The sequence below is a fragment of the Heptranchias perlo genome, chromosome 3, assembly GCF_035084215.1.
Source record: "Heptranchias perlo isolate sHepPer1 chromosome 3, sHepPer1.hap1, whole genome shotgun sequence".
NCBI classification, from domain to species: Eukaryota; Metazoa; Chordata; class Chondrichthyes; order Hexanchiformes; family Hexanchidae; genus Heptranchias; species Heptranchias perlo.
This window is the reverse complement of record NC_090327.1, coordinates 73,710,941-73,723,257: the sequence shown is the minus strand read 5'-3', so window position 1 is coordinate 73,723,257 and position 12,317 is coordinate 73,710,941. Positions and strand designations below refer to the sequence as shown.

The following is a 12,317-nucleotide window of genomic DNA, read 5'->3' as shown; positions in this document are numbered from 1 at the left end:
TTCCGTATGCCTTCTTCACAACCTTATCCACCTGTACTGCCACCTTCAGGGACCTGTGCACATGCACTCCAAGGTCTCTCACTTCCTCTACCCCTCTCAATATATTCCCGTTTACTGCGAATTCCCACTTACTGTTTGCCCTCCATAAGTGCATTGCCTCACACTTCTCCGGGTTGAACTCCATTTGCCATTTTTCCGCCCACTCCACCAACCCATTGATATCTTCTTGGAGTCCACAGCTATCCTCTTCACTATCAACTACACAGCCAATTTTTGTGTCATCTGCAAATTTGCCAATCATGCCCCCTACATTCAAGTCCAAATCATTAATATATACCACATACAGCAAGGGACCCAACACTGAACCCTGTAGCACGCCACTGGAAATGGATTTCCATTCGCAAAGATATCCATCAACTTTTACCCTTTGTTTCCTGCACCTGAGCCAATTTTGGATCCAATTCGCTACATTTCCCTGTATCCAATGAGCTTTTATCTTTCTGACCAGTCTGCCATGTGGAACCTTGTCAAATGCCTTACTAAAATCCATGTAGACAACATCCACTGCACTACCCTCATCAATCCTCCTTGCCACTTCCTCAAAGAATTCAATCAGGTTTGTAAGGCATGATCTTCCCTGAACAAATCCATGCTGACTATCCCTGATTAAACCATGCCTTTCCAAGTGACAGTTTATTCTATCTCTCAGTATTGATTCTAATAGTTTGCCCACCACTGAGGTAAGACTGACCGCCCTATAATTGTTTGGCCTTTCCCTCGTATCCTTTTTTAAACAATGGTACTACATTTGCAGTCTTCCAGTCCTCCAATACCTCCCCTGTATCTAGTGATGATGTGGAGATGCCGGTGATGGACTGGGGTTGACAATTGTAAACAATTTTACAACACCAAGTTATAGTCCAGCAATTTTATTTTAAATTCACAAGCTTTCGGAGGCTTCCTCCTTCCTCAACCTGAGGAAGGAGGAAGCCTCCGAAAGCTTGTGAATTTAAAATAAAATTGTATCTAGTGAGGATTGGAAAATGATCCTCAGAGCATCCGCTATTTCCTCCCTGGCTTCCTTCAATGGTCTAGGAAACAATCCATCCGGTCCTGATGACTTACCAACTTTCAAGGATTCCAGTCCCTCTAGTACTTCCTCTCTCGTTATGTTTACCTTGTCCAATATTTCACACCTCTCCTCTTTAACTACTACGTCCGGATCATCCCTTACCTTTGTGAATACGGAGACAAAATATTCATTTAAAACCCTACCCACATCCTCTACTTCTACAAACAAGTTACCCTTATCATCCCCGATAGGTCCCACTTTTCCTTAGCAATCCTCTTGTTCTTAATGAACTGATAAAACATCTTTGGGTTTTCTTTAATCTTACTAGCTAATATTTTTTCATGCCCTCTCTTTGTTTTCCTTATTTCCTTTTTTACGTCATCCCTGTACTTTCCTCACCTATATATTTCTCACTTTCTGTGCATACTTGTCACAGAATATATGTGGCAGTCTATCTATTTATTTTGAGTATGTCCTTTTCTCTTTCTTTCTGTATGGCTGTTCCAGTGTATGCCTCTTATACACCTTTGTCATTTTTCTGTCTCATTTGGAATTTTTATTAGCCTTGGAATTTGCTATCCCTCTTTTTTCTTTCTGAGCTTATCTGTTATTTTCTGTGTTTTCTTATCTTGAGGGGGATGACATTGAAGGGCACTTCATACCTTTGAGCCAACGTCCCAGACTCTTCCATCATCATCCCTGGGTATGTCCTGTCCCACCGGCAGGACAGACCACCAGAGGTGGCAGTACAGTGATATACAGTCAGGAGGGAGTGGCCCTGGGAGTCCTCAACATTGACTCCAGACCCCATGAAATCTCATGGCATCAGGTCAAACATGGGCACGGAAACCTCCTGCTGATTATCACCTACCGCCCTCCCTCAGCTGATGAATCAGTCCTCCTCCATGTTGAGCACCACTTGGAGGATGCACTGAGGGTAGCAAAGACACTGAATGTACTCTGGGTGGGGGACTTCAATGTCCATCACCAAGAGTGGCTCGGTAGCACCACTACTGACCGAGCTGGCCGAGTCCTGAAGACACAGCTGCCCGACTGGGCCTGCGGCAGGTGGTGAGTGAATCAACACGAGGGAAAAATCTACTCGACTTCGTCCTCAGCAATCTACCTGTCGCAGATGCATCTGTCCATGACAGTATTGGTAGGAGTCCCGTCTTCGCACTGAGGAAACCATCCAACATGATGTGTGGCACTATTACCGTGCTAAATGGGATAGATTCAAAAAAGATCTAGCAGCTCAAAACAGGGCATCCATGAGGCGCTGTGGGCCATCAGCAGCAGCAGAATTCTATTCCAGCACAATCTGTAACCTCATGGCCCAGCATATTCCTCACTCTACCATTACCAACAAGCTGGGGATCAACACTGGTTCAATGAGGAGTGTAGAAGAGCATGCCAGGAGCAGCACCAGGCGTACCTAAAAATGAGGTGCCAACATGGTGAAGCTACAACACAGGACTACATGCACGCATACAGTGGAAGCAACATGCTATAGACAGAGGTAAGCGATTCCACAACCAACGGATCAGATCAAAGCTCTGCAGTCTTGCCACATCCAGTCGTGAATGGTGGTGGACAATTAAACAACGAGACGAGGAGGTTCTGTAAACATCCCCATCCTCAATGATGGCGGAGTCCAGCATGTGAGTGCAAAAGATAAGGCTGAAGCGTTTGCAACTATCTTCAGTCAGAAGTGCCGAGTGGATGATCCATCTCAGCCTCCTCCCGATATCCCCACCATCACAGAAGTCAGTCTTCAGCCAATTCGATTCACTCCACGTGATAGCAAGAAACGGCTGAGTGCACTGGATACAGCAAAGGCTATGGGCCCCGACAACATCCCAGCTGTAGTGCTGAAGACTTGTGCTCCAGAACTAGCCGCGCCTCTAGCCAAACTGTTCCAGTACAGCTACAAGACTGGCATCTAGCCGACAATATGGAAAATTGAACAGGTATGTCCTGTCCACAAAAAGCAGGACAAATCCAATCCGGCCAATTACCGCCCCATCAGTCTACTCTCAATCATCAGCAAAGTGATGGAAGGTGTCGTCGACAGTGCTATCAAACGGCACTTACTCACCAATAACCTGCTCATTGATGCTCAGTTTGGATTCCGCCAAGACCACTCGGCTCCAGACCTCATTAGAGCCTTGGTCCAAACATGGACAAAAGAGCTGAATTCCAGAGGTGAGGTGAGAGTGACTGCCCTTGACATCAAGGCAGCATTTGACCGAGTGTGGCACCAAGGAGCCCTTATAAAATTGAAGTCAATGGGAATCTGGGGGAAAACTCTCCAGTGGCTGGAGTCATACCTAGCACAAAGGAAGATGGTATTGGTTGTTGGAGGCCAATCATCTCAGCCCCAGGACTTGCTGCAGGAGTTCCTCAGGGCAGTGTCCTAGGCCCAACCATCTTCAGCTGCTTCATCAATGACCTTCCCTCCATCATAAGGTCAGAAATGGGGATGTTCGCTGATGATTGCACAGTGTTCAGTTCCATTCGCAACCCCTCAGATAATGAAGTAGTCTGTGCCCGCATGCAGCAAGACCTGGACAACATCCAGGCTTGGGCTCATAAGTGGCAAGTAACATTCGCGTCAGACAAGTGCCAGGCAATGACCATCTCCAACAAGAGAGAGTCTAACCACCTCCCCATGACATTCAACGGCATTACCGTTGCCGAATCCCCCGCCATCAACATCCTGGGGGGGTCACCATTGACCAGAAACTTAACTGGACCAGCCACACAAATACAGTGGCTACAAGAGCAGGTCAGAGGTTGGGTATTCTGTGGCGAGTGACTCACCTCCTGACTCCCCAAAGCCTTTCCACCATCTACAAGGCACGAGTCAGGAGTGTGATGGAATACTCTCCACTTGCCTGGATGAGTGCAGCTCCAACAACACTCAAGAAGCTCGACACCATCCAGAACAAAGCAGCCCGCTTGATCTGCACCCCATCCACCACCCTAAACATTCACTCCCTTCACCAACGGCGCACCGTGGCTGCAGTGTGTACCATCCACAAGGTGCACTGCAGCAACTCACCAGGGCTTCTTCAACAGCACCTCCCAAACCCGCAACCTCTACCATCTGGAAGGACAAGGACAGCAGCCACATGGGAACAACACCACCTGCACGTTCCCCTCCAAGTCACACACCATCCTGACTTGGAAATATATCGCCATTCCTTCATCGTCGCTGGGTCAAAATCCTGGAACTCCCTACCTAACAGCACTGTGGGAGAACCTTCACCAGACAGACTGCAGCGGTTCAAGAAGGCGGCTCACCACCACCTTCTCAAGGGCAATTAGGGATGGGCAATAAATGCTGGCCTTGCCAGCGCTGCCCACATCCCATGAACAAAGAAAAAAAAACTGAGTATGAGGTCGCACAAGTGCTGATAAAAAAGTGGAAGATAGGAAAACGCTGCAATTGTGAATGTGAACATTTTTGAGGAGCAAAAAAACAAAACTGAGACATGGAAAACAGCACAACCCAAAGCCCAGATCAAGGATCTAAGCTCTGGGAACTGAGCAGAAGACAAATCTAAGGCCCCAATAGAGAAGAGGAGAGGACTACGTGGAGGAAAATTGTTGGATTTGTTTTCAGAATTACTGGTTTTTAAAATTTCTTATGTTCTAAGTTTTATTTTGAGGATTTATCAATTATTTGGATGAAGCTGTTGAAGGAACAATTCTCAAATTTGCCAATGACACAAAGTTGTATGCGGAGATAAGGAATATAGATTAAAGAAGAGAGTACAAGATAATCTAGATACATTACGGGAATGAGTCCATGTGTGGCAGATGGCCTTCAATATAGGTAAATACAGTGTGATGCATTTGTGTCTGGGTAATTCAAGGCATGTACCATGCAGGGTTAAGTCCTTAAAGTTACAGAGTAGGAGAGGGACTGGGTCTCGTAGTGGATAAAATATAGATGGTCCAGTGCTGCAAGGCCATGGGGAAAGTGAATAGAGTGTTAAGGTGTATTTCTAGTACAGTTCATTATAAAACTAGAAATATGATACTTAGCTTATACAAGGCCTTGGTACAACTGCCTTTAGAGTATTGTCTCCAGTTTCAATCCCCTCATTTGGCCAGGGCCCTTGAGAAAGTCCAGAGGAGGGCAACCAGAGACACTACATCTCTTCTCTCACTCTCTTAACTCCAGATTGTGACTAAGGAGGACACATCATTCAAAATGCAGTAGATCCATCTTTGATAGCTAGGATGTTTCCTTCTGAATATTTTTTAAAAAATCCTTTTGAAATGTGTTTATCACAAATAAAGCAGCTGTGCTGTCAAACATGGAAAGCTACTAAGTATGATTTACAAAACCCATGTCACCTTTACTTTTATTTCGATGTATGAAGCCATTATAAATATGTTAATAAACAGAATCGGGTGTAGATAAGGCATCAAAGGTCAAAATTCCTGTCCACTAATTTGAATGAAAAGGGTAAACACAAATATGAAGTGTTATTCACTCTGAGACTGTTGACCAAAACCAGACATTCACCAGTGACAGAGGAATTTATGAATTAAATGATTTGAGATTATTAACTTTGAAATACTTTTTGCCCAGTTTACTTTTTCAATAAAATTAATGAATACAGAAATTTCAGCCCCAAGTTGCAATAAAAAAAAGCAAACTTACCCCTTAAAAACAGAGTGAAAGACTGGTACCTAGAATATGATCTGTTGACTTGATTTCCTTTAATAACATCAAGAACAGCTGCATCAATCATTTCAACCAGTTGTTTGTCTTTTGAAAATATATAAACAAACCAAAAAACAATATTTTAGCAAATGTAGTTTTATTTCAGAGTTTGCAGGAATTAGTATTTATGTTCTTTCAAATCACCATTCTTTAAGTTAAAGAAATGTAATGGAAACTATTAAGTACATATTGGCCTTGGAGGGCAGAGGCACCAGAATGACACCAAGGCTTAAAGGGTTAAATTATGAGAACAGGTTGTTTAAACTTGGTTTGTATTCCCTTGAGTTTAGAAGATTGGGGGGTGATCTAATCGAGGTGTTTAAAACGACAAAGGGATTCGATAGGATAGATGCAGAGAAACTATTTCCTCTGGTGGGGGAATCCAGAACAAGAGGGTATAATCTTAAAATTAGAGCTAGGCCATTTAGAAGTGAAATCATGAAGCACCTTTTCACACAAAGGGCAGTGGAAATCTAGAGCAGCTGTGGATGCTGGAACAATTGATATTTCAAGACTGAGATCCATAGATTTTTGTTGGGTAAGGGTATCAAGGGATATGGAGCAAAGGAGGGTAAATGGAGTTGAGGTACAGGTCAGCCATGGTCTAATTGAATGGCGGAACAGACTCGAGAGGCTGAATGGCCTATTTCTATGTTCCTATAGCATGAACAATGAAATATTTAAACTTCTAGCTGAATGCTGAGAGGCTTGCTTGAGCCTTGGGATGTTTTACTACCTTAAAGGCGCTATGCAAATGTAAGTTGTTGTTGTAAAGGGGAAAATGTGCACTTTCTAATTATTTAAAAAACTTTTAGACCATAAGACCGTAAGAGATAGGAGCAGGAGTAGGCCATTCGGCCCCTCGAGCCTGCTCCGCCACTTAATGAGATCATGGCTGATTTGAATTTTACCTCAACTCCACTTTCCTGCCCTTTCCCCATATCCTTTGACTCCCTTGCTGATCAAAAATTTGTCTAACTCAGCCTTGAATGTATTCAATGACTCAGCCTCCACAGCTTTTTGGGGTAAAGAATTCCAAAGATTCACGACACTCTGGGAGAAGAAATTCCTTCTCATAGTCTCAGAATAAGGGGTCGCCCGTCTTAAATGGGCGACCCCTTATTCTGAGACTATGCCCCCTAGTTCTAGATTCCCCTATGAGGGGAAACATCCTCTTGGCATTTACCCTGTCAAGCCACCTCAGAATCTTATATGTTTCAATGAGATCTCCTCTCATTCTTCTAAACTCCAATGAGTATAGAACCAACCTGTTCAATCTTTCCTCATAACACAACCTTTCCATACCCAGAATCAACCTTGTGAACCTTCTCTGAACTGCTTCCAATGCAAGTATAGCCTTCCTTAAATAAGAGCATCAGAACTGTACGCAGTAATCCAGGTGTGGTCTCACCAGCACCCTGTACAGTTGTAGCATGACTTCCCTGCTTTTATACTCCAACCCCCTAGAAATAAAGGCCAATATTCCGTTTGCCTTCTGGATTACCTGCTGCACCTGTATGTTGACTTTTTGTGTTTCATGTACGAGGACACCCAGATCCCTCTGTACTGCAGCATTTTTCCATTCAAATAATATTTTGCTTTTTTATTTTTCCTCCCAAAGTAGATGACTTCACATTTTCCCACATTATATTCCATCTGCCAAATATTTGCCCATTCACTTAACCTATCAATATCCCTTTGCAGACAACTTGCTTTTCCACCTATCTTTGTATCATCAGCAAATTTGGCCACAAGACACTCTGTTCCTTCATTCAAGTCATTGATATATATTGTAAATAGTTGAGGCCCTCGCACTGATCCCTGCAGCACCCCACAGATTGCCATTTTGAAAATGACCCTTTTATTCCGACTCTTTGTTTTCTGTCAGTTAGCCAATCCTCTATCCATGCCAGTATATTACCCCCAACACCATGAGCTCTTATCTTATGCAGTAATCTTTTATGTGGCACCTTATCGAATGCCTTTTGGAAATCCAAATATACTGCATCCATTGGTTCCCCTTTATCCACCCTGCCCATTACTTCCTCAAAGAACTCTAATAAATTTGGCAGACATGATTTCCCCTTCATAAAACCATGATGTGGAGATGCCGGTGATGGACTGGGGATGACAATTGTAAACAATTTTACAACACCAAGTTATAGTCCAGCAATTTTATTTTAAATTCACAAGCTTTCGGAGGCTTCCCCCTTCGTCAGGTGACGAAGGGGGAAGCCTCCGAAAGCTTGTGAATTTAAAATAAAATTGCTGGACTATAACTTGGTGTTGTAAAATTGTTTACAATTCATAAAACCATGTTGACTCTCCTTGATTGTATTATGAGTCTCCAAATATCCTGCTACTACTTCCTCAATAATGGATTCTAGCATTTTTCCAATGACAGATGTCAGACTAACCAGTCTATAGTTACCTGCTTTCTGTCTCACTCCCTTCTTGAATAGGGGTGTTACGTTTGCGGTTTTCCAATCCGCTGGGACCTGATAAAAACTTAATATGGTGCAAAAATAATGTACTACATTATTTTCGGCCCCCGCCACAAACTCTGTACCCTTACCACCAACACCATCCCTTTCTTGGCCTCTGTCTCAGACTGAACCAAACTGCTTGCAACCTCGGCATCCTGTTCGACTCCGAGTTGAGCTTCTGACTCCATATGATCTTCATTACAAAGACTGCCTACTTCCACCTCTGTAACATCACTTGCCTCTGCCCCTACTTCAGCCCATTTGACACTAAAATACTCATTCATGCCTTTGCACCTCCAGATCTGACTATTCCAATGTTCTCCTGCCTAATCTCTCCTTTTTTGGCTCAACGTTTGTTCCTCACAACTCTGTGATGCGCCTTGAGACATTGTTCAATGTTAAAGCATTTGGAAATATATATTGTTATATATCAAACTGAATGCTGAAGACTAAATTTTCCTACGTAAATTCAACACTGGGCAATTTCAACACTAATCTAAAGGCTAATGTTCTCTAATGTTCTCTTAGCCAGCCTCCTCACCTACGCCATCCATCAATTACAACTCATTTAATGTATCGCAGCTTTTGTGTTCACCTGCACAAAGTCCCTCACTCCCCACTTCTCAGCAAATTAACTTCCAGATTCATGTCGTCAGTTTCAAATATCTTCCTGGCCTTACCCCAACCTACTTTAGCAACCTCCTCCAGCCTTATGTAACCATTCTTCTGAAACTGGGTTATATTTTGTCATCTGCTCCACCAAAGGCCACTCGACAGCAGCACAGCTGCTGAACTTCTGGAAACTATCTCTAGATCACTCTGCCTTGCCAACTCCCTGCTCTGCATTCTAAAACCTCCTAAAAGCTCTTCTTTTTGATCATGCTCTAACCCTTTCCTTTATCCCTTTTCTCTCCTGCTCAGCATCCACTATGTTTTCCTCCTCAATATAAAGTGCTTTGAGACGTTTCCCTGCACATGAAGAGGACTATAGAGATTCAAGTTGTTCTGGTTTTTGTTAATCTCAGGACCACATATTCTGCAGGAAGTAAGATTTTGCATTGCAAGAGACAATAGTCCTCCTACAGAAACAGTTCTCTGGTTTTGCACAAGAAAATGGTGCAAAAGTATATGAAACTTCTGTTTGTACTACAAAGCACAAATTCAAGATACGGGCTAGACATTCCCACAAATACTGGTGATACTTGTTTTTGGCAGAAATAATACAAAAAGAAATAAAGTGGATGGTGGTAACAAAGAAAAGAACCTGAACAACAAAAACTGACATATTATTTAAAAAAACACCCAGGTAGTGTTTTACAAAATGTTTTTCTCTCCGTCTCCACTAATTTTTCCATGTCCCTCTTTCCTTCTTGAAGGCATTTCCTTCTTCAAGGGTGCTAGCATCCCCCAGGAACTCATCCAAGTGACCAGATTAAGGAGGGAAAAGTAGGCCAGGGTTCTTCTTGTATGAGGCCATGATAGTGAGGTTATACGATCATAAGGATAAGTGGTGGGGAAGTCATCACATTTGAGTCTGATCCTGTCTCTCCCACCCTCCCTCCACACACGCACCTCTACAAAGAGTCTCAGCAATGAGGAGTAGCAATCCTGGCCTACTTTCACCTCTGTAATCTGGGGCCATTGAAGTTAATTGTAGTGCCCTTGCTGCGAATGGGCTGAGATAAACTAACTCAGCAAAGAGCAGGGATCAAATGTGGCACTTTCTTGGCTCGTATGGTTCAACTAATCATTTACTTAACAGCTAAGCCATTGGGGGAATATATTTTACAGTTGCACCATTTTATGTCCTTATGTTATATCCAAATCATTTAATTCTAGAGTGATACTCAAAAGTACTGAATACTATTACTGATAATGCACACAAAGCATTATTAGAATTTTGTGATAGAAACTCTAATTTGTATTTCCAAAATCATTAAGCAATACATTTATAGCAGGTTCAGTTCTTCATTCCTGCTACACACTTATGAAAGTTATTTTACTGTTGTTTTAGAATTGTCTCTCAGTAATATGTGCCAAACATCATTATTTCATGTACAAAATTGGTGGGCAAAACAATGGGAGGCTTTCAAGGAGGAGTTGGTTCAGGTACAGAGTAGACACATTCCTACCAGGGAGAAAGGAAGGGCATCCAAAGCTAGAGGTCCCTGGATGACTAAAGATATAGAGATTAAAATGAAACAGAAAAAGGTGGCTTATGATGAATGTAAGGTTCATAATACAGTAGAGAACCAGGCTGAATACAGAAAGTAGAGAGGAGATCTAAAAAAGGGAATAAGAGGGGCAAAGAAAGATTATGAGAACAAATTAGCGGCTAACATAAAAAGGAAACCCAAAAGTCTTTTATAAACATATAAATAGTAAAAGGGTAGTCAAAGGAAGGGTGGGACCAATTAGGGACAAAAAAGGAGATCTTCGTGTGGAGGCTGAGGTATTAAATTAATATTTTGCATCCGTCTTCACTAGAAAAGAGGATGCTGTCATCGTAGCAGTAAAGGAGGAGGTAGAAGTGATATTGGATAGGATAAAAATAGATAAAGAGGAGGTACTTAAAAGATTGGCAGTTCTCAAAGTAGGAAAGTCACCCAGTCCAGATGGGATGCATCCTAAGTTACTGAGGGGAGTAAGGGTGGAAATTGCGGAGGCTCTGGCCACAATCTACCAATCCTCCTTAGATATGGGGATGGTGTGAAAGACCGGAGGATTGCAAATGTTATACCTCTGTTCAAAAAAGGGGAGAGGGATAAACCCGGCAATTACAGGCCAGTCAGCCTGACGTTGGTGGTGGGGAAACTTTTAGAGACAATAATCCGGGACAAAATTAATTGGCACTTGGAAAAGTATGGCTTATAAATGAAAGTCAGCACGGATTTGTTAAAGGAAAATGTGTTTGACTAACTTGATTGAGTTCTTTGATGAAGTAACGGAGAGGGTTGATGAGGGTAGTGCGATTGATGTTGCGTATATGAAGTTTCAAAAGGCATTTGATAAAGAACCACATAACAGACTTGTTAGCAAAATTAAAGCCCATGGGATTAAAGGGACAGTGGCAGTGTGGATACAAAATTGGCTAGGGGACAGAAATCAGAGAGTAGTGGTGAATGGTTGTTTTTCAGACTGGAGATAATTACAGTGGTGTTCGCCAGGGGTCAGTATTAAGACCACTGCTCTTATTGATATATATTAGTGACCTGGACTTGAGTATAGAGGGTAGAATTTCAAAGTTTGCAGATGACACGAAACTCGGAAAGGTAGTAAATAATGTGGAGGACAGTAACAGACTTCAGGAGGACATAGACAAATGGCAGATGAAATTTAATGCAGAGAAGTGTGAAGTGATGCATTTTGATAGGAAGAACGAGGAGAGGCAATATAAGCGAAATGGTACAATTTTAAAGGGGGTGCAGAAACAGAGAGACCTGGGGGTGCATGTACATACATCTTTGAAGGTAGCAGGACAAGTTGAGAAGACTGTTAAAAAAGCATATGGTTTTATTAATAGAGGCATAGAGTACAAAAGCAAGGAAGTTATGCTAAACCTTTATAAAACACTGGTTAGGCCCCAGCTGGAGTACTGTGTTCAATTCTGGGCACCACACTTTAGGAAAGATGTCAAGGCCTTGGAAAGGGTGCAGAAGAGATTTACGAGAATGGTACCAGAGATGAAGGACTTCAGTTATGTGGAGAGACTGGAGAAGCTGGGGTTGTTCTCCTTAGAACAGAGGGAGATTTGATAGAGTTGTTCAAAGTCATGAACAGTTTTGATAGAGGAACTGTTTCCAGTGGCAGAAGGGTCGGTAACCAGAGGACACAGATTTAAGGTGATCGGCAAAAGAGCCAGAGCCAACATGAGGAAACATTTTTTTTACGTAGCAAGTTGTAATGATCTGGAATGCACTGCCTGAAATGGTGGTGGAAGCAGATTCAATAGTAACTTTCAAAAGGGACTTAGATTAATACTTGAAGGGAAATAATTTACAGGGCTATGGGGAATGAG

At 42.6% G+C, this 12,317-nt stretch overlaps 1 protein-coding gene across 1 annotated transcript in view; it reads right to left on the bottom strand.

Moving 5' to 3' along the window:
* Positions 1–12,317, bottom strand: part of mcmdc2 (minichromosome maintenance domain containing 2) — a 64,584-nt gene that overhangs the window by 21,105 nt on the left and 31,162 nt on the right. The window contains exon 6 of the mRNA XM_067980273.1: positions 5,751–5,858. Coding sequence (XP_067836374.1) covers positions 5,751–5,858 — 108 coding nt within the window. The remainder of the gene's footprint in view (positions 1–5,750; positions 5,859–12,317) is intronic.